We start from the raw sequence: 21666 nt of genomic DNA on the forward strand, positions 1-21666 counted from the left end.
GCTCAACTATCTATGTACAAAAAATTATTGCAATCGGTTCAATACTTTTTGCGTGAAAGAGCAACAAACACACACATATTCTTACAAACTTTCGCATTTATGATATTACAAGTCGAGTAGTAGGACTCGTCGCTCGTCGCGGCTCCGCCGGATATGAAGATTCCTGTTTTATCCTAAGAGGGCATTTAATCGGGATTAAAAGTAGATATAATACCATCCAAGTTGGCTCATACCCTGTCTGTATACTAAATTTCATCAAAATCCGTTAAGCAGTTTCGGCGTGATTGACGTTCAAACATCCAAACAAACAAACTTTCACATTTATAATATTAGTGCGATTAGTGTGATTAACTTCAACTACGGAGTGTTAAATCATGAAATAGTTTACTAGATTCTCAACCTTCTAGACTAGACTAGTATTTTTAACAATATTGCCAGAACTAGACGAAATTTAAATAAGATTACATGGCAACGGCTTTCAAATAAAAAAAGAATCATAAAAATTAGTTCACCCCGTTAATAGTTATAAGGTAACCCGTTATAATTCTTTTTTAAAATGATTGAAAAACTCTTTTTATATATTAGCTTCATATGTGTGTTAAATGTAGGTAACCGATTCCTTAAGACTACTAACCTAACCTAACCTAACCCACTTATGGGCAGATTTCATTAAAACTTTTACACATATCCAATTATTACATGAGCTTATCATGTTATCCTGATCGCCAGATATAAATTAATTTTCTAACGTTCGATATATTTTTACGTGTTAAGCAACTCTTGTAGTTTAAAATTAAAACGGGAAGTCCCCCGGTGACCACGCTCGCTGTAAAGTGCTCGAAACGTCGGGTTAATGATATAATGAATAAATCGCGTTTAAAATCCGTTAAAAAGTTATAAATTTAAATGTATAATATTGCGTAAAATCAAACACAAGAAAATATCTGCTGTAATTAATTTATTTTTACTTGATTTTATCAATAAATCGTGTTTATTTTATGTTTTTTTTTTTATTTTTTCGTTTATTTCTACTCGTGAAAACAAATCTTTGTTATATTATATGGTAAGTGGTTTTTTATTGAAGATTAGTTCAGGTTATCGATGGACAAACATTAATAATTCCACGAATAACTTCGCGTATGTAATCTAATAATAAGGTAATAATATACCCGTTCATTCAATTGCTTACATCACCTTTCACGGTTGATTAACCCAATTAAAAACGATACACTCGTTCCGCGTATACATGCAATGTTACATAACGATTGTAGTCACGCTTTCATAGTTATAAATAAACTATATATTAATTAAATGAAAAGTATCATATATATATCTAACCTATTCAGTAGTTATTCTTATAGTTGACTGTAAATCCCTCTAATTTATATTTCAGTGTCTGGATTAAAAATGAATGTCTATTTACTTTCAATGAAAAGGTGATTAAATTTTCAATAGACTTCCTAAAAACGAAACCCGTTCTCAATTCAACTGAATTAGGATTCTAACTGATATATATCCATCGGTTCTCAACTTAAGAAACTGTTTATATTTAATCTCATTATAGAATTTAGATTCATACCCCCTTCCTCCCCCTCCCTCATTTGTGGACATCATTAACCTTTGTTTGCAGAAAAGAATTATTGTTGTGTCATGGTTTATAGCATTGAATGGAATTTGATAACATTTGAAAGATATAAATTTTATAATATATAGAATAGAAATTTGCGAAAGAGTACTAGCAAGAAATAAAATAATACAAAACAGAATTCGTTTTTGGTTCTGTATAGACGCAGTATTTAACAAAATAAAAATCTTATTTACCACACGTCGTTTATGGTGTTTGTTCATATTGACTAACAAGAATCTCATCAAAGTGGGTCACGCGGTTCGCGATAACCTTATCGGGACAGTGTTACCTCAAATTCATTTAAATTTTGTCTAGTTTTAACTTAAACGGCCATTAGTGAGTAAATAATATGTTAAAACTGTTTCCTCTACAAATCATTAAATATTAAGGACTTGATAACTAATTTATGGATTAAATTAAATGGGGTAGATAATCAAAACAAATAGATCAATTATAAATACAATATACAGGATCAAATGATATCGAAACAAGATGTATTCTTTTACGTAGCTAGTGAATAATATATCAGCACACAATAAATCGAGACCTTGTAACAAACTAAAACAAGCATAAATTAACACATCATATTTCTAGAAAAATAATTAGTAAATTCATACTTCATTGTACACACCAAAAGAAAAAAAAACGAAATGAAACGACACAATTTCACAGTAGGCGAACTTATGTCTATAGAGCCATCTCTTCCAGTTAACTAAAACAATGAAAACAATAACATATGGGTAACATCATCATCATCAGCCCATATGTTTCCACTGCTGGGACACAGGCCTCCTATGAGGGTTCAGGTACAACGTTCGTTCAACCACGTCCATCCACCACGCTAGCCAAGTGCAGGTTGGCAGATGTCAGAGTTCTTAGACATGCCGGTTTCCTCACGATGTTTTCCTTAACCGTTTCGAGCAGTTGTGATATTATCAGATGCGCAGATAAATAGAAAAATCAATTTATTTCCTGCCCGCGCGCTTGGCTCGAACCCTTTTGATGTATGTAAGTCCGAGGTCATAACAACTGCCATTTTAGCGTACAGGTGCATGCTATTAAAATAAACAATGAAGAAAGATAATATTATATTAATAATCGGTCGCGAACTGCCCAGGCCTGTGTCTTCATAAAGTCCAGTCATGGGCTGGTGTCCCATAACACATGAATATTCTCTTAAGGGCCTCTGTGTCTGTGTCCCCACGTAAGCCTTCCAAAAGACCGGGTAGTTCTGAAGGTACCCGAGTATTATGGAGGAATAAACTAAAGTGTATAAGAAATAATATCCTACTAATATTATAAATGCGAAAGTTAGTAAGGATGTGTGTGTGTGTGATTGTTGCTCTAAAACAACTGAACCGGTTGAAATGAAATTTGGTACGTAGATAGCTTGACAACTTGGAATAACATATAGGCAACTTTTTGTCCCGATATTCCTACGGGATACGGACTTACGCGGGTGAAACCGTGGGGCATAGCTACTACAATCTATATCAAATTATACATACCACTATAATACAAATTAACACAAAATTTGAGAGCTGCAAAATTATTCTCCATACATAATTAAGTGCTAAAAACAAATAAACCGTCACAAATGTAAATAACTGTGAATTAATAGACTGCAGCTTTCTACAGTCATAAATGTCAATACACCGCTATAATTCTGTGTAAGTTGCCAATTTATCGCTTCGATACGTAAATTAGTAGTTCAATGATTTGTATTTTATTTCGAGCTCTTCACTATTATTTTTAGCAAAACCTAAATTCCCTCTTAAATGTCTGAACTAAATCCTATTCTAATGGGACCACATGGGAGGCGCCAGCTAGCAAATAAGGAAAAAAAAATCGATTCCTTCAGAAAAACGTTACGTGCTAACAAACACAAAAAATAAAGTCGATTTGATAACCTCACTGTTTCTTTTTTTTTTAAGTCGCCTTCAAAAATGCTGATGAATTGTCCTGTGGTTCTTAATCGACAACTAGACTCTATGAACTAAAGATAAGAAAGAGAGATAGTGTTAATAGGTTTAAGCATTACTAAAATTTTTATTATTATGAGGAATTCTATTGTAAAATCTCTCTTCTCTCTTCCTCTCTTATCTTTTCATTATTATGAGAAATTCTATTGTATACCTTGGCCAAAATTATTTTTTAATTTTAGAAAGCCGGGAATCAAATATTTCAACTTTATTTCTGTTCCTTATGTCATAACTACTATCACCTACTTTTGAGTATAAATCAGTGTTGGGAACGACAAAATGTTATTAAATATATTTAAATATACTGTGAACGGTACGGTAGTAAGGATACCAGTACACTTAAAGAGATCTCTTAGTAAGTTCTGAGCACGTAAATTATATAGAACGTAAAATTGTTTTTGTATATAAATCTATCAAGCCTAATTTTTAAATTTAAATTGATTATTACAGCTTTTTTTATAGCGTTATAAAGGCAAAGGACAACCTTCGAAAGGTTTGCTTTTAAATCAAGATAGATACAAGTAGGTGAAATAAAAATGCCTAAGTGTACACATGTCTACACGAACAGTGTAAACAGTGTTATCGATATGCTTTACTTGATAACAAAACACATACTACCGGGTTTATTTTTGATTTGATAGCGAATTTTTCCTAGATAATTGTTTGTTTCTTTGTTAAAATCATGTCTATCCATGGCCTCAGAATAATTAGTCCATGGCGTCGTTATGTTATTAGCAGTGGTGGCTCAGTGGTGAGAACCTCGGACTTCAAAATCGATAAGTCGGGGTTCGAGACCGGGCGAGCGTGCAGGAAATAAATTGATTTTTCAATTTATCTGCGCCTGTGGATAACATCACCACTGCTTAAACGGTGAAGGAAAACATCGTGAGGAAACCGGCATGTCCGAGAATTAAAAGTTCGACGACATGTGACATCTGCCAACCCGCACTTGGCCAGCGTGGTGGATTATGGCCTGAACCCTCATAGGAGGTCTGTGTCCCAGCAGTGGGAACATATATGGGCTGATGATGATGATGATGATGTCGTTATGTATATGAAATGATATATAATTGAATAATGTGTGATGTTAAACGACATATAAAAATGTATTGTTTCGTGTGTTGAACGATATTATATGTTCAGTAGGTAAAACCTTCTTTTTTTTAGGAATTCGGTTAAAAGAATATATTGAATGTGTGGGTGTTGTTATTATTGTTAGATTATTATGAGTGATTTTGGGGAGTTCCTATTATTTTATTCATTTCTATTCATAATAGAATATATTTTTATTAATAAACTAAAAATGTCCAAATTTGTTTAATCACACCATATGAAATCAACATAACATTTCTTATCAATACAACCGCAAATTTTAGTGTGTTTTATTATCATTTTCAATAGTGTTTGACCTAATGTTACCTAGAAACTATCAAACAAAGTAATTGATGTACTATCTAGATTTAGAAATTGAAAACATTTTAACGGATTTTAAACCCGATTTTTTTATTATATCACTTATGTACACACTCGATGTAGTGTTCGAAAATTCGCGTCGGGGCAAACAATGAAATAATCGCGTTTAAAATCCATTAAAAAAATCTTTAATATCTAAATTTATAATAGTTACGTTAAACTAAAACCACGAAAATACTATTATTTGGATTTCAATATGGTTACAATATGTATTCGTAATAGAAAGTTAATAAAACCAGCAATATAATTGCATAACTTGTTACTGTGTGAAAATGATTCTCGTGAGGTCACAAAAGACAATTGTACAAAGCAATGAAAGTATATTACGTGTTATGGAATGAAATAGGCTAATAAAATAGTGAATCAATCAGAAAATAAAGTAATCGTTTATGTATCTTCGTACGAGATTACAAAGTTATGATCATAAAAGCATTTTTAACAAAACATTCAACCACCCATATTGTCAGAATTAAACCAACACACGGGACCACACGAGGGGTCCAAGCTTTCAAATAAAACAGATTATCAAAATCGCTTCACCCAATAAGAAGATAGGAGGTAACAAACAGAAGTAGAGTTTTGAAGTAGCTTAATAAAAAATAAAGTTTATTGAAGGAGGATACAAGACTGACGTAAATCATCAAAAAATTAAAAAAAATACACATAGCGATGAGCATATGAAATTAACTTTTGGGTTGTAAGCTGTAATGGCATGTGATTTGGTTAAATAAATAAATAAAATAAATAAATAAAACTTGGTCAGCTAATTAAAACATATTAATGGAATTTTGCTATCTCCAGGGAGGACTGGAAATGTATGCAACACGGACATCCAATGTCCGGACAATGCGTTCTGCAAGCAGAGCAGCTACTGCGTATGCAAGGATGGCTTTGTGTACGCGGCTGTGAACAGTACGCATAAGGGTTGCTTGAAAGGTGAGAACAGGTCCCTTTAGAATTTTTTTTTTCTTTTTTTTATGTCATAGCGGGCAACTGAGCTGGTGGTTCGCTGATGGTAAGCGATCACCACCGCCCATGAACATTCGCAAAGGTTGGGCCTCTGCGAATGCGCTGCCCGCTTTTTTGGGATAAGGGAAAAAGAATGGATTAACGACTGGAAAGAAGGAATGGAATGGGACGGGTGAGGAAAAGGAAACGGGCCTCCAGCTCCCCCACTCACCGTACGAAACACAGTGGCATGCCACTATTTCACGCCGGTTTTCTGTGGGGGTGTGGTACTTCCCCGGTGCGATCTGGTCCAATTCGTGCCGAAGCGTGCTCGACTCCCACAAGAAATTGGCCAGCCACGCTTTAAATTGCCTATATCGTTACCATTAATATGGTATCTGTGGTTGTACAGACGCTTTGGGCAAAATAAATATAGCTTAGTTGAATACTACAATGAGCACTGCAATTTTAAAGATAGTTACAATATCTTGAACATCGCCAATCATGGTTATATAATGCTAGATTTCCGCCCGCGGCTTCTCTCGCTCGTGAGCGACAAAATTCTGTACTTCGTGGACGTGGATGTGGTAGAAGAAAAGGCACATATACTACCTTCCAACTTTTGATACATATATTTCGTCAATAAATTGTTATAAAAAACCAATTAAGAAACCTCTACTTCGTTTTTATACTGTCCAGTGAATGATACAGATAATTCAAACGTTCAGAAATGGTCTAGTTAATTTCTATATATTGTATAGCTTGATTGGGGTTGATTTATATTTTCTGCCCAATTTAATATTTTGTGGCTTCATTGAATTCCCTTTCCTTCAACTACAGTTACGTCCAAAAGAAATTTTATCAAAATTTATTCACAGTTGAATGGCTCAAAACTCAAGGATATTATTTAATAGTAGTTTGTATAACTTCTAGAGGCACGCAACGGCGAACCATGCGTACAGCACATCCAATGCCACTCCACCATGGGCGTGCACTCCGAGTGCGCGGACGGCACCTGCGCGTGCGCAGCCGGCGCTCATCTCGATACCGACCGATGCTACGAAACTGCTGGTATGTTATTATAACACACACTAACAAACTGTATACATACAGTGTGCATATTTTCATACACATGTTATAAAGTTCTTGCTTTTTCTCGTTTAGAGTAAAAAAAAAGAAAAAACACACAGTTTTTCTGGACTCACTATTGATCCCTGGAAAGTCCTTTATTTCGAAGAGCAAAATTGTGTCTTTATAAATGCTTACCGTTATTAGTAGTGCAACTTGACAATATTCGAATATATATTGATTGAACTAACTTAAAATATATGCTCCACGTAATGAGATGGGGCTTTAGTGTGACACTTACGAAGTTGTCCGTAGAAGGGGAAGGTCTGGTTTGTCAACTAGATGACATATTAACGGGACCACATTACTTTCAAATAAAAAAAGTATCATCAAAATTCATTCACACAGTCGAATTAAAAACAACCTATTTGGAAGTCGATTGAAAAGAGGATATTTACAAAACGCTCAGAATCCAACAATTAACTAAATTTAGTTAATTTTCCAATTCCAGTGGTCGGCGAGCGATGTGTGGTGGACCAGAATTGTTACCTTGGTGAACCTGGTCCGGAGCGCCAGGCCTTCTGCGTGCGAGGATACTGCACGTGCCAGCTGCAGTTCAGCCCGAGGGATAATGGGACCAGGTGAGATTGGTAGAATTTCAAAGAGTACACTTAGTAGGAAAAAGCATTGAATTTATAATTTCTTCCCTAACAGTAGATTATAATATATACATATAATGTATTTTTATTTCTTGTTTTAAGTTATTTCTCAATCAATAGTGCACCACCTCCTTAATTTATATTCTCTACCGGGTTTTCTGAGAGAAATCGCTTATAGCGATAAGACCGCGTTTTAAGTTGCTAGTATAGATTTTAAGTTACCTTCTGTCCCTAGCTGTCCACCTTTTTACTTTATTAGTTTGTAAAGATTGTTATTGATTTGTTTGTGGTGTTAAATGACCATTTTTTCTTTCAATTGTGACTTCCAAGATGCGTCCGCGATGCCGCGCTAGGATAGGTGTCGTGGTGTTTAATGACCATGCTTTCTTTCTTTCTTTCAATTGTGACTTGCCAGATGCGTCCGCGACGCCACGCTATCCGACGTGTCGTGGTGTTAAATGACCATTATTTCTTTCAATAATTGTGACTTCCCAGATGCGTCCGCGACGCCTTACTGGGCGAGGTGTGCGAGGACAACCTGCAATGCGCTGGTCCCGGCCTCGAGTGCCGCGGCACTTGCCGGTGTCGGGACAACTGGGTGGCGCAGGGGGACATCAACGCGTGTGTTGAATGTGAGTTGTTTAGCTGCGAGTGCTGTTTGCGTTTGGGAGTTAATTGGACCGTACTTTCTCAAACTTAGTTTTTCTTTTTACGCTATAATACCAACGAATAGAGATAGATTTAATACATTGCACAAAATGTATACAATCAAGTCAATTTACTTCACGGTACGTGTAAACGTTGATTTACAAGTTGATATTTTCTGTATTCTATTAACAAATGTTATCACCAACTGCTTCATTAATTTTATTTATTTATTTATTTATTTATAATCCTTTATTGTACAAACTTAGAAACAACAAGAACACAGTAAACAGAAAAAAAAAGACATCGTTTGTACAAGAGGCGGCCTTATTGCTTAACAGCAATCTCTGCCAGGCAACCTGGTAGGAAAGGAAATGTACGAAGTTCTGGGATAGTGCAAAAGCAAAAGAAAAACAAGTAATAAGTATATAATAACGATTAAAAAAATACATTTATAAACACATACATATAAATATAAATAATAGAATAAAATAATAATACATATACATAAAAATATACATACGGGTATAAAATACTAATTCATAAATATACATACCTACATACACATACATACACATAAAGTGAAACAAGAAAAATAAAACGAAGAAAAACAATGGCTGGCGACGTCAGCAAGGAGTACAGAAAAAAAGCGAACATACACACACACACACTACAGTAGAGAAAAGTAGTGATCTTTTAATAAAATTTTAAAAGAATTAAGCGTTTTAGCGCGTCGAATATTCTCAGGTAGAGCATTCCATAGTTGAATAGCTCGGACAGTGAAAGAATTATTGAAAAAATTTGAACAATGGATAGGTGTACTAAGTAATAAAAGGTTAGAAGAACGACAACATTAATAATTTTCTCATACGTACATGTCCGTCTGTAGCCGCAAAACAGCTGAACGACGCGTGCCAATACGACGTGCAGTGCGACGCGTTATCCGGCGTAGCGGAAGCGCGCTCAGCGGGCGCGGCGCTGTGTCTGGGCGGCGCGTGCGCGTGCGCGTACAGCGCGCGCCCGGTCGGCAACCCCGCGCACTGCTGGCACACGCGCCGCCCCGGCCAGGAGTGCGTGAGGGATGAGGTGGGGGGAAAATAAAAAAAAAATAGATTTCTTTTTGCATCTGTAAATTTCTATGAATTGTGTATATTACTTTTATGTTAGTGAATGAAAAGCTCGATGAAAGTAGAAATATTGCGTTTTGGGGAAACGGTGAAAAAAGGAAGTCAAATGCTAAATATTTATTTTTACATTCAATATACTTAAATTACTTATAATATTACAATTAATTCTAGATTAAATACTACTTACGTTACAATTTATTAAAGCTTAGAACATTTTAAATACTTATTTTATACTATTTACAATGAACTTTAGATAAGTTATTTAAATAAAAATAAAAAATTATTTATAAAAAGTTAATTTCTGTTTAATATTACAAATTGAATAACTAATAATGTATTGTGCATTAAAACTTGTATATCTATCTATCAATTTATTTAGTAAAAACTTTTTTATAATGAATACAATGTGTTTCTAGGAATGTGTGTCTGAAGAGGACGAGCCAGGTTATTGTCTAGCTGGTAGATGTACTTGCAAGACCTGTTCGCCAGACGCGAATGATTTCGGTGGAGCGAGCACGCTGTCGCGCCCGCCAATATACATCGCCGCCATCTTGTGCGCCGCCGCCTTGAGACGCTAGCCGCCATCTTGCGGAGCTGTCAAATTGACAATGCAACGTCATGTTCGGATACGTGTACTGTATTTAATAAATGGAACGGCTGGCAATGAAATATTAATACCAGTGTTGGTAGTTATTATTGTTTAAATATAAAACAATTGTGAATTGTTATTTTTTTTATAGTGCAATCATGTTTTTTTCATTGGATCCTTGCGCAATTAGAAGCTAGTTGTTGATTATGGATGTTGTTAGTTTCAAAGTTTATTGTAAGTTGTAAATAATATAAAATGTTGACTAATGGTTGTTGTTATGTATTGTAAGTCGAGATTATAACAGTTCTTCCGATAATGCAGTATTTTCGAGTGCAATTTTACGATGTTGAAAACAATATAATTAATCCTGGGTAGATTATACCAAAGAGAATGTACACAATCGAACGAAGTGTAAATAAAGTATTTATTTTACTGAATTCGTTTTTATTTTAAACCTGAAATGTCGATGATCCCTGGTTATTGGACAATTGAAACATTTTTGCATAATACATATTGAATATTAGTATAAGTCTTTGTATACTGTATCATGTATACGCAGTATATTATTACATGACCAGTACTACACTGCAAGCGTCACCAAAATAATTCGTGCTTTAAAAGAAATAAACTCACACGTTACAATTTGGTATTTAGGAAATTATTTCATATTAATAAGTAATAATCAACGACCAGAAAGTTTCATATTACTTTGGTTTATATTGATTGTCTTCATCAAAACGATACAGACTTGACTTCTGAACCGTTCACCAATAAAATAAGTGCTTTATCATTGAACATAATGGGTTAAATTTCGAATTATTCTTTGGTTAAGAGTTGGTACATTTTGTGATTTAAATTTATTATGATTTATAAGCCAATAAAAAAAGGTGTATGTGCGATTCACATACGATAGAAGTGAATCTTCAGTAAATCGACAAAACAATAAGATGAATATATATAATATATAAAACAGTATGTATATTTCAGTCTCATTCTTTGCCGGCTTCATTCTACACATTTTTGTATTTGTGTCTCTTACCTGTCGCTTTTTCCGTTGCATCAGGTTTGAAATCACAACGATTCTAAAGAAGTTTCACTTCAAAAACTTTAAACAATTTACCGTCACTCCTTTTCTCGCGGGTCGTCATAGCGACGTCATTCGAGCTGGAAAAGGAAGCGCGAAAAGCTCTCCTCACACTGGGCGATGCGGCGGAGTACACGAGGGGATTCAGGGCTGAGTTCAGGTAGCCTAGCCAGGTACACCACTGCCAGGTGGTGTCCCTGACACAGTCGAAGAGCGAATCTGGTATAAGTGATGAATGATGTGTTTGGTATCTTTTACATTAACTCGCAAAAGCAAGTTAATGAAAAAGTAAAAGCGCAAAGCGAAGCGAGTAAAAACTAGCTTCATCTGTATGTATTCATGTTATTGTAATGTTTTCATTATAGACTCGATTTTAAAACACTTTAAACGAGAAGCGTAATTAAATCTTTGTGCACTTATCAAGAATCGGTGACAATAGAATAATTTTATGAGTTTGTCTCTCATTAGGATGAGCATGATTAAATAATTTTTATACACCTCTCTATAATATAATTTAGTTGATTCTATCGTTAAATTATTTTTGATTTGTTTTGTAGTATACTTATTTTAGAAAGCTTTTAGTTGGTTTGTATAACACCTTACGGAATCCTGAGAGTTATTAACCATAATAAAAGCTGCATTTTAAAACGTTATCTTCTATTAATTCTTGTTTTTGTAAGTAAATATTAGGGGAGTAAGGACGTAATTGGACATTAGACTTAGGTCTATTGTTACGACACCCGCTGTTATATTACATTAATAACTAGCGTTCCGCCCCGGTTCGCCCGTGGTACATATATGCCTATAACCTTCTTTAATATATGGGCTATCTAACACTGAAATAATTTTTCAAATCGGACCAACATTTCCTGAGATTAGCGCGTTCAAACAAACTCTGAATATAAAACTGAATTTATAATATTACTATAGATGATGTACAAAAATAACATACCTACAGGCAACATGACAAAAAATGGCGTCCAGCAGACTAAGAAGAGCCCCATCAGCTTGATAATGGTGCGAGTGGCGCGGCGTTGGCGGGACATGAACCCGCGACTGGAATCATTAATATCATAATATATATTACTGACTTCCTGCGGCTTCGTCTGTGTTGTCTAAAACTAAACAAATAACATGCTTAAAACTTTCCTGAAGAACCGCGCTATCTATTGGTAAAAATTTTGAGATATCGCGAACGGGTAGAAAGACAGACGTGAAAGAGGAAAAAAATCCCCATTGTGATTTGTGATAGACATCAATTTATTTTTTGGTACATTCAATTAATATCTTTGTTATCTAACTAAATTCTCAGATCGAGAGACAAGTCCAAAGAAACACAAGTGAGTGTAGAAAAAACCATACATTTTATTTATAAAATATAATGAAAAATGAATATTGACTTACAAGGCACGAGGTGACTTTAATGGTGATGGTATTTGGATGCTCTTCGATATACCTGGAATGTTTAATTTGCGCCCTTTTGGTGTTGAATACCTAAAACACGAATGTCCAAATAAAATAAAATGGAAGAATACTTTATTTTATTAAAATACAATCACCTTTTGAAGTATATGTATTGTTTTTCGGAAGAAGCACTCCACATTGTAATATGGAACCAAATCACAAAGATTTCATCAACACACAACAACACCAACACATCAATCGGTAGATAACCTACGAAGATTTTCATTAATAAAATCGACACAATGCAATCTATATTAGAATCCTTCGTTTTTTACAACGTCGGTTAAAATTTTCGCCAATTTATTTATTTATTTATTTATTTATAATACATTATTGTACAAAATAGAAAGAAAAGTTTATACAAAATATAATATGGCACAATGATATTTTGTACAAAAGGCGGCCTTTTCTAGACAGCAATCTCTGCCAGGCAACCTGGTATAATTTATAATAATATGATTTATATAATTTAGCCTTATTGCTGTCCTTTTAATCATCTTTGGCCTTCCAGACCTAGTCTTATTATGTAATTGCGGCATTGATTTACACGTACCTTGGCAGGTCATTTGAATTGAGGTCCTGGGTAGATTCAGGGTGCGGAACGGGATTGCTTATAGGTTTGTTTGGTGTTTGACTCTGTAAAATACAGTATATTTCATTTAATACTATAATTGGGATCTAATTATTTGAACAATTAAACAAATGAAGTGTCCCTGGGTGAGTTAGAGTCCCTTTTGCCCGCGGCTCCGCTTAAAATTTGAAGTAGTTTAATAGATGTTATTATTCGATTATATGAACTATTCGATTATATAACTATAATGTTTAATAGATGTTATTATATGAACCTCTTGGATCACTATGTATTAAAAAAACCCACCAAAATCCGTTGCGTAGTTTTAAGGATTTAAGCACGCAAAGGGACATAGAGACACAAAGAAAGTGACTTTGTTTTCTAATATGTAGTGATACACGTCCCGGTTCCACCCGGGGCAAGGTTTTTATGATTTTCAAATTTTGGAAGTCATTATCCCAGCGGAGATGATTGCATCAAAGCGAAAATCATTAAAACCAATCAGTGGTTCTTGTCTATAATTGGAAAAACTTTAGACTTTCATTAAAGTATACGATACTAGCTGCGCCCCGCGGTTTCACTCGCGTAAGTCCGTATCCCGTAGGAATATCGGGATAAAAAGTAGCCTATATGTTATTCCAGTTGTCCAGCTGTCTACGTAAAAAATTTCATTGCTATCGGTTCAGTAGTTTTTGCGTGAAAGAGCAACAAACACACACATCCTTACAAACTTTCGCATTTATAATATTAGTAGGATAGGATTACTTATACGTATCGTGTTATGTTCTCTGTGATTATACATACATAAAGTATTTATAAGAAACTCATAATACAAATATACCTGTATATTGTTTGTATTTGTATTCGGGGATCGACCTCTATGCACACGTAAGGGGGGCGGGGCAGCCAGCGCGCGAAGTATATAGCCATACATCACGATCATCATGCCCGCTGGGAGGTAGAAAGAGAACGATATACTGAAGAACACGTAGCTAGAAAGGGATGACATACGTATATTTATTTATTTACTAAGGAAAGCCAACAGATATTCAAAATAAACGAGTCCACTTGGAACTTGTAAACCTAGTGTATGCAATTGACAATTTATGTTAAAAAGAAATAAAAGTATATCCTCTTTTGAGGTATGGGACAGATAATATTCGTACTGATTAATTTTCTTTACGGGCAAGTAGGTGTGTCCTGCCAGACCGAGACATTTTGTGAGTCCCCCTAGGAATCGAACCCAGAATCCCTCTGTTACTACGCTTATTCTACTAAAGAGGCGGTTAAAAAGAAATATACAACTTCTTGCTCCTCTTACCCTATATTAGTATTCACAGTACACGCCTTAGCCATTTCGCCTGGATGAAAGTGTCGCGGTGAAGGAATGAATGCTGTGGGCAGAGCCACCGCACTGGCTATCGGCCAGACGGTATAAGCAAGGAGTCTGGCTCTCTCTCCGCGTCTGGCGCGAGCGAGCGGCGCCGTGATGCCGCTCCAGCGCTCCCAGCCGAGTACACAGAGGGAGAGGATGGACGCAGTGCAGCATAAGACGTCCATTGTGCTCCAGAATGCACAGACGATACGGGCTGAAAATATATACTTAGTATTTTCTTGTGATTGATTTTACGCGAATATTATACATTCAGAAATTAAAAACTTTTTAACGGATTTTAAACGCGATTTATTCATTGTATTATTAACCCGACGTTTCGAACACTTTACAGCGAGCGTGGTCATGAAAACCATGCTCGCTAAAAAGTTTTTAATTTTTAAATGTAATTAAGTAATATAATTCTCGCGTAAAATCAAACACAACAAAATACTATGTTTACCAGTTTGGACTGGAAAATGCAATGAGTCTCCCCGTGACCACGCTCGCTGTAAAGTGAAAATATACTCTTTATCAGGCAATTTTATGCGAATTTGTGTATAAAACTTAATTCTAACCAGTTAAGCCAAATATCGGTTATAAAATAGATTAAGAAGTTTCGCAGATTAGTTAGAACTATCTCAGTAGCAGCGAATCAGAGGCGCGAACGAGCGGCTTCATGAAGTCGCTACAGTGTTTTAAGCCGAGAACAGAGAGAGAGAGAGAGAGAGGATTGAAGCTGTGAAACATAGCGCGATCGTTGTGCTCCTAGACGTAAAGATTATATGGACCAAACAGTTTATTTACAGCATTAGCTATTATATACTAGCTATGAAGCTATCGCTCAGGAACGATTTTTTGTAGATAACCTAGAAAATTCCCACTAGCAATGAGGCAGATTACGAAAAATCTGGCTTCTTCACCGTCAGCACCACAAATGTCGTAAAAAGTAAATTAACTATTGAATTACGTCTTCTACAATAATATGGTTTCATTGTTTCACAGAAAAGACAATCTGCCATCGTGTTGTTCATGTACTATTTTAAATCGTGTTAAAACAATTAAGTATTTAGGAGTCACACTGGAAGACAGACTTACCTGGGGCCCCCACATAGCTGAAGTCTCCAATAGAGCTAGAAAATTGATTAATGTATTTAAAAATCTAACGGAAGTTGCTAGCCCCGAAATACTTACCTTAACATACAAAGCTTTATGTGAGAGTATCATAACATACTGTCTCACAATCTGGGGCAGTGCATCAAAATGCAACCTTATACAAGTGGAACGTTCACAGCGCACCATACTTAAGGTCATGTATCGCTTACCGTTCAGGCACCCTACAACTGATCTATACCAACAGTGTGAGGTTTTATCAGTGAGAAAAATGTTTTTACATCGCTGCCTTTGCAAATTTCATAGACAAGTTGTACCGACCCTTTCGGAATGTGAAAAACGATTAGAGCGGATTCCTGTTCCTAAGTTTAATACTGTGTATGGTAATAGATGTTCAGATTTCCTTTCTCCAAAGATATATAATAGCTTATTTGGTAATAATCTCAAACAAGTAAAAAAATATTCTAATCACAAATTTAAAGAAAATCTTTCAAATATTCTTAAACACTTAGATTACGAGGCCATAGAGGACTTATTGCGTATACACATATAAACGTTTTTTTTTTATTTTCTTTCTTTTTTTTTTATTATCTTAACCCACAAACACACACACACACCCACCTACACACACACCCACCTACACACACACACACACAAACACACACACACACACCCACACACACATGCATGCACTTTTTCTATTTTAATATACTTAATTGAAAAAAATGAAAAAACTGTAAGAAACTATAATTTACAAAAATGTGAGGGATTCTAAAGCCTGTAACACAGTTTTTACTAACACAGGCTTTCGTTTCTACTAATATAATTGTATGTATTTAACAGTTTTAATTAATTAATTTAAATTTTTTTTAATTGTAAACGTACAAAATTATCACAATAGAACTATCCTATTAATCCTACTAATATTATAAATGAGAAAGTTTGTAAGGATGTGTGTGTGTTTGTTGCTCTTTCACGCAAGAACTACTGAACCGATTCCAATGAAATTTGGTACGTAGACATCTGGACACCTGGAATAACATATAGACTTTGTAGCCCGATATTCCTACGGGATATGGACTTACGCGGGTGAAACCGCGGGGCGCAGCTAGTATTACTATAAAAGAACTACTCACGCAAATGAAATACAAACAGCTCCCTAGCAGCCGCAATGGGCAGCACCACCAACCCCACCAGTAAATCCGCTACCACCAAACTGGTCAGCGGGAAATGTGTGGGCGACCGTTTCACCTTGCACAGCGCTATCACCACCGAAAGGTTCCCGATCACCGTCGCGATGGTGATGACTGCCATCACAGTTGCAAACGCCCACCATCCTGCTGTTACTTCGCCTCGCGGGAGCACTGTTCTGTCAGATACAGTTAATGAACGTGTGTAGCGAAAAAAAAAATCAGAGACATTCGTTTTAATTCGAAATTTAAAAAAAAAAGAAGAAATTTTCTCTAAGAACGTTTATCGACCGACTTTTTATTATTGATTAGATACTTATTAAAAAAATGCTTTCCGTGTTCAAACCTAAGAACAAAACAGATATCATTGCTTCTATTAAGTAAAGTATTTACATCGCACAGCGGTTCTACTAATTTTTTGAGTAGTATTAGGAACGCGGATTATTTCTCTAAGAAGTTACAAGTACATATTAAAAGATTCTCATTTGTTATGCTTCCCTTTCAAGTGAACTTAGTTTAAAAAAAACTGAAAAACACTATAATGATAATATCAACTAAATTATCTCGATACGGGCGATCCCAATGAGCATGAAATTATTGAACAGTCACCGATGTTTTATAAGCATAAAAAGTTTTAATTATATCTGTCCTTTAAAGTCAGAATCGAGTATAAAGGAGTCGGTACAAACACACAAATGAACCGAATAAAAGCTTGTTAAAAAGTGATGAGACAGTAAATAATGGCTTCATTCATTCCAATAAGTTCAACATCAAACTTAATATTCAAGAAATCGAAACACGTAAAGTGTTTTGATCATACATATATATTTATTTCAAGTTTTAACTGAAAATTTTGGTACCTACTTACTTTATGGGATTCCAATTTGTAACTAACGGAGAACATTTATAATTCACTATTTAATTTCACATAATACACCGTTTATGAATTATTTAATTGATGACATTTGAACGATTGTTTTATATAATGAGGGTATTTTTAAATGTTTCTGACAATTGAGTACATAGAAATAAAAACTTATAAACGTCACTGAAGACTTAAGACGTTTTATATTTTCCTTAAAAAATAAATAACTATACAAATATTGTTGTTTACAACTTTCAATTAATATAATAATGAAAATACGGTAGATGGCGCTTATTTCAGCATCATACTCAACGATATGTTAATCACTACATAGTATAAAAGAAACTCGTTTTCTCTGTCCTTATATCCCTATGTGTGCTTAAATCTTTAAAACTACGCAACGGATTTTGATGGAGTTTTGTTTAATGGATGGTGATTCAAGAGCAAGGTTTATATGTATGATATTATCTATTGAAGTACTTACTATTAACGCGTGCGAAGCCGCCGGCAATAGCTAGTAACATAATAATGAAAAGACTGCAGATGGTGCTCATTTCACCATCGTACTTGTCGGTATGTTAATTTTGTTTATGATTTATTCAATATGCAAATGTATAATTACATGTTTTCAACGGACTTCGAAAAGGAGAAATTTTGGGCTGGGCAAAGCGATATTGACGATTCTTTTTTTTTTATAAAAAGCCTTCCTTGTGTTCATAGTTTTCTTTTTTAGTTCTGACAATTTAATTTTTTATATGTTGTTTAAAGGAATTATAAATTGAACCATGGTAAAAAAATGCACCATTGATGCTAAAAATATCTCGACATACAATAAGAAAAAGTCTAAATGTCGTCGTATAAATGTAAGTTTAATAAATGTAAGTCGTTTTGCGTATTTAAAAGTTGATTAATATAAATTAATATTCCTAGGAATATCTTACAGTTTCTTATCTGTGGCTGTATTTAATTTTTATGTCAAAAATAGAAACCTATATATACTTGATGGGGGTTATAAAAAAACGTTTTAAAATTTATTCCTTTATTGTCAGTTACGGGGAAAATATTTAAAAATCTATTCTCCTCACTTAATAAACTCTTACAAAGAAATGCATTCCATACAAATAATGATAAAAATTTATTTACAGGCGACTTAATTCTACCACTTATACAATATGTGTAATTTGATACAATACTTGAAGGCACAGATTTGAAGATCATGCGGATTACATTATATATTATTGTGCCCGATTTACAATAAAGAAAGATCCCGCCGTAACAAAACGGTTGGTTACAATTTCATTAAATATTCCATTTAAATATTTAAACAAACACATTACTTAGATTGTTTATGTGTATTACGTAAACTCTGCTAATTCCCAAATAGGGTATATCTCATTTTAAACCAAGGAAACAACAAATAAACAATGTAACATGTGTTTGTTCAAATATAATTCAAACATACTAAAAATTAACATATTTACCGAGTATAAATTCATTAAACATAAAACGCTGTAAAATTTACTAACACATGGATGTTTTATAAGAAAAAAAAAAAATCGATTTACAGTTTGTACTTACGCGGCTATTTTTAGGTTAAATTTTAAGAATGCATTAAGGAAGCCCGCGTTTCTTATACCCTAGATGCGACGTCGTTTCCATGGTAACGCATAATTAATGAAAATTTAAGGCTAGTACATTTCGCCTATATTATATCTACGATTTCATTTAGACGGAAATAAGTATTGACATGTATTTTACAAAAAAATACTATTAAAATAATATTATAGCGGAATGTTTTAAGATTGTATCGTGGAATGCATTTTTACGATTAATTTGATTTTTCTTAGTCTTATTAAGAGCCACATCACACAATAACAACAATAAAAAAATACTAAATTTGTACTAAAAATCAACAACACCACGGAATCGACGTCAACTATGACCCATTTCTATACATATCATCAAAATAATTCGCTTTCCTTACGTACGATTCAATTTCGACAATTCCCACGAGGAAACCGTTACAATCCTTTACATAATTGAATTATTTCATACGAACGGGTCCATTATAAGGGTACCATACAACCTGATTGGCACATACGATGACACAAAAAAAACTTACATTAGACTAATTAATTGTATTAAATATAAAAGTTTGTATTTACATAGGCGTAATAATAATATGATACAAATGTATGGAATTAACCTTGAGCATGTGGTCTCGAAGCGATGGAATGATGAGATCTAGTACTTATGTACTGGAGTTTTGAGGTGACGTTTTTTTCTTTTTTAATTCTTGTAATATTCTATCTAGATGTAAGATTCACAATGTATGAGAAAGAGTTTTTATTTAACTTTCGTGATGTACAAATTAAGGTTATCTTTATATAAAAAACATTCAATGCAGTGAAATTTATGCAATTAGGATTTTATAATAAGATAAGAGATAATTAGAATGATGAGATATGAATATTTAATGCTTATGTATTCGAAAAATCGGATATTTTATTATAATTTGACAAAATTAAATTTGTTTTGTCATGAAATTTATTTTACATTCACTATAAAGCAATGTCTGTTTATTTTATATATATAAAATGTATCCTACAAAAAAGTAATATTTTAAATCTTAATAATTTTTCGTCACCTCAGGTTATAACGATTGGAAGCGATGTTGGAATGATTCGGAATGAGCGGAAAACAACATAATAAACAACAACTAACATTGACGCCTGACGCATAAAAATTTAAATATTCATGAATTTATAAACGAGGCTTCAATCTCAGCTTTATAATTTAACGACTTAACTAAGAATATCTTAATAAAAATCTACATACAAAGTACATTACGTGCTAAATCACACATAAATTATTTCCTTACGAAATCTCGAAAAAACAATCTCATAAGCAGATTATGTTTAAAAACACGATCTTTAACAAACACAACAACGTCACGTTTCAAATGTTTTGGTGTATTTTCAATTTAAAATATGTCACAATTTACATTTTTTCTTTATCTGTATTACTCGTAGAACAATTTTTAGATATGCTATAAAATTTGTAATAAATTACTAAGCCGCTATGCGTCTTCGTTAATTTCATAAAAATACACCAAAGTTCACAATCGTCCTTAACTACGTCATGGCTGTACAAATCAGTCTATACTACGGCACTAGCACCTTCATAGTTACGTCTATGGTGCTAATAATTTAAAAAATAAACGCAGTTCTTAATTTAAAAAAGGCAGTAGGTATTATCTTTACGGCTAAAGATAAAAAAGAATCCACGTTCCTAATTTAAATACAGCATCTAAATGAGAAATGGCATACTAAAATACGTAGTCGAATTCCCGTTGAGGAAACAACGCGATCTTAATTCAAATCGCCAATTTAAAGAGCAATAAACTTTCTTAAATTAAACCGTTATTGGAATATTCAACGTTCTATTTTTAAATATAAATGGCTTCCGTGGCTCCTTTGTTCGTTTGTTGCATATCGTTAGGGGAGAGCGCGGCCCGATCTGACCAATCAGAGTGCGGCGATTGCGTGAGGGGAGTTTGGGGGGAGGGGGTGGACCAGTGGTCGGGGGACTCAGGGGAGGGGGTGGGGAACGTGTCACCCATGCCCCAGCTGCCGTAGAGACCTGGAAATAAGATTTAAATATGAATGTTTATTTAGCCTTAGGCAATAATAAAATAAACAAATGCTTCAATAAAAACTACTTTTGTCTCCCAATTCTATGCTATCAATATAATTTAAGTTACCATATATAACATATTCTGTTAACTGTTACATAACTCAAATTTCAAAACTTTATTTTTAGATACAAAGATAAATATTTATTTTTGATTTATTTACTCTTAACAGAAATTGTACAAATAAGGAAACTT

General features: G+C 34.1%; 3 protein-coding genes across 3 annotated transcripts in view; 1 reads left to right on the forward strand and 2 right to left on the reverse strand.

Moving 5' to 3' along the window:
* Window positions 1-10555, forward strand: part of LOC119830001 (prion-like-(Q/N-rich) domain-bearing protein 25) — a 32095-nt gene extending 21540 nt beyond the window's left edge. The window contains exons 3-8 of the mRNA XM_038352800.1: window positions 5884-6018; window positions 6964-7101; window positions 7610-7739; window positions 8253-8389; window positions 9292-9488; window positions 9946-10555. Of these exons, the coding sequence (XP_038208728.1) occupies window positions 5884-6018; window positions 6964-7101; window positions 7610-7739; window positions 8253-8389; window positions 9292-9488; window positions 9946-10107 (899 nt within the window). The 3' untranslated portion in view covers window positions 10108-10555. The remainder of the gene's footprint in view (window positions 1-5883; window positions 6019-6963; window positions 7102-7609; window positions 7740-8252; window positions 8390-9291; window positions 9489-9945) is intronic.
* A 7-nt stretch (window positions 10556-10562) lies between these two features.
* On the reverse strand, window positions 10563-17280 carry LOC119830496 (tyramine/octopamine receptor-like). Its single transcript, XM_038353540.1, has 9 exons — window positions 17267-17280; window positions 16859-17091; window positions 14559-14826; window positions 14079-14229; window positions 13220-13302; window positions 12607-12696; window positions 12155-12258; window positions 11239-11421; window positions 10563-10591 (listed from the first exon to the last, which is right to left on the reverse strand). The coding sequence occupies exons 1-9, from the start codon at window positions 17278-17280 to the stop codon at window positions 10563-10565; spliced, it is 1155 nt and encodes a 384-aa protein (XP_038209468.1).
* A 3509-nt stretch (window positions 17281-20789) lies between these two features.
* LOC119829982 (neurogenic locus Notch protein) overlaps window positions 20790-21666 on the reverse strand; it is a 127421-nt gene continuing 126544 nt past the window's right edge. Inside the window, exon 33 of the mRNA XM_038352770.1 lies at window positions 20790-21419. Within this exon, the coding sequence (XP_038208698.1) occupies window positions 21226-21419 (194 nt within the window). The 3' untranslated portion in view covers window positions 20790-21225. The remainder of the gene's footprint in view (window positions 21420-21666) is intronic.

This window comes from Zerene cesonia, chromosome 11, assembly GCF_012273895.1.
Source record: "Zerene cesonia ecotype Mississippi chromosome 11, Zerene_cesonia_1.1, whole genome shotgun sequence".
NCBI lineage: Eukaryota > Metazoa > Arthropoda > Insecta > Lepidoptera > Pieridae > Zerene > Zerene cesonia.

Excerpts from the sequence above, each read along its gene's own strand:
- LOC119830496 (XM_038353540.1), bottom strand. Across the intron at positions 14,230-14,558 it reads ACTGTGAATACTAATATAGG|CTACGTGTTCTTCAGTATAT; the intron begins GTAAGAGGAGCA and ends ATCCCTTTCTAG. Across the intron at positions 12,697-13,219 it reads AATTCAAATGACCTGCCAAG|GTATTCAACACCAAAAGGGC; the intron begins GTACGTGTAAAT and ends TTCGTGTTTTAG.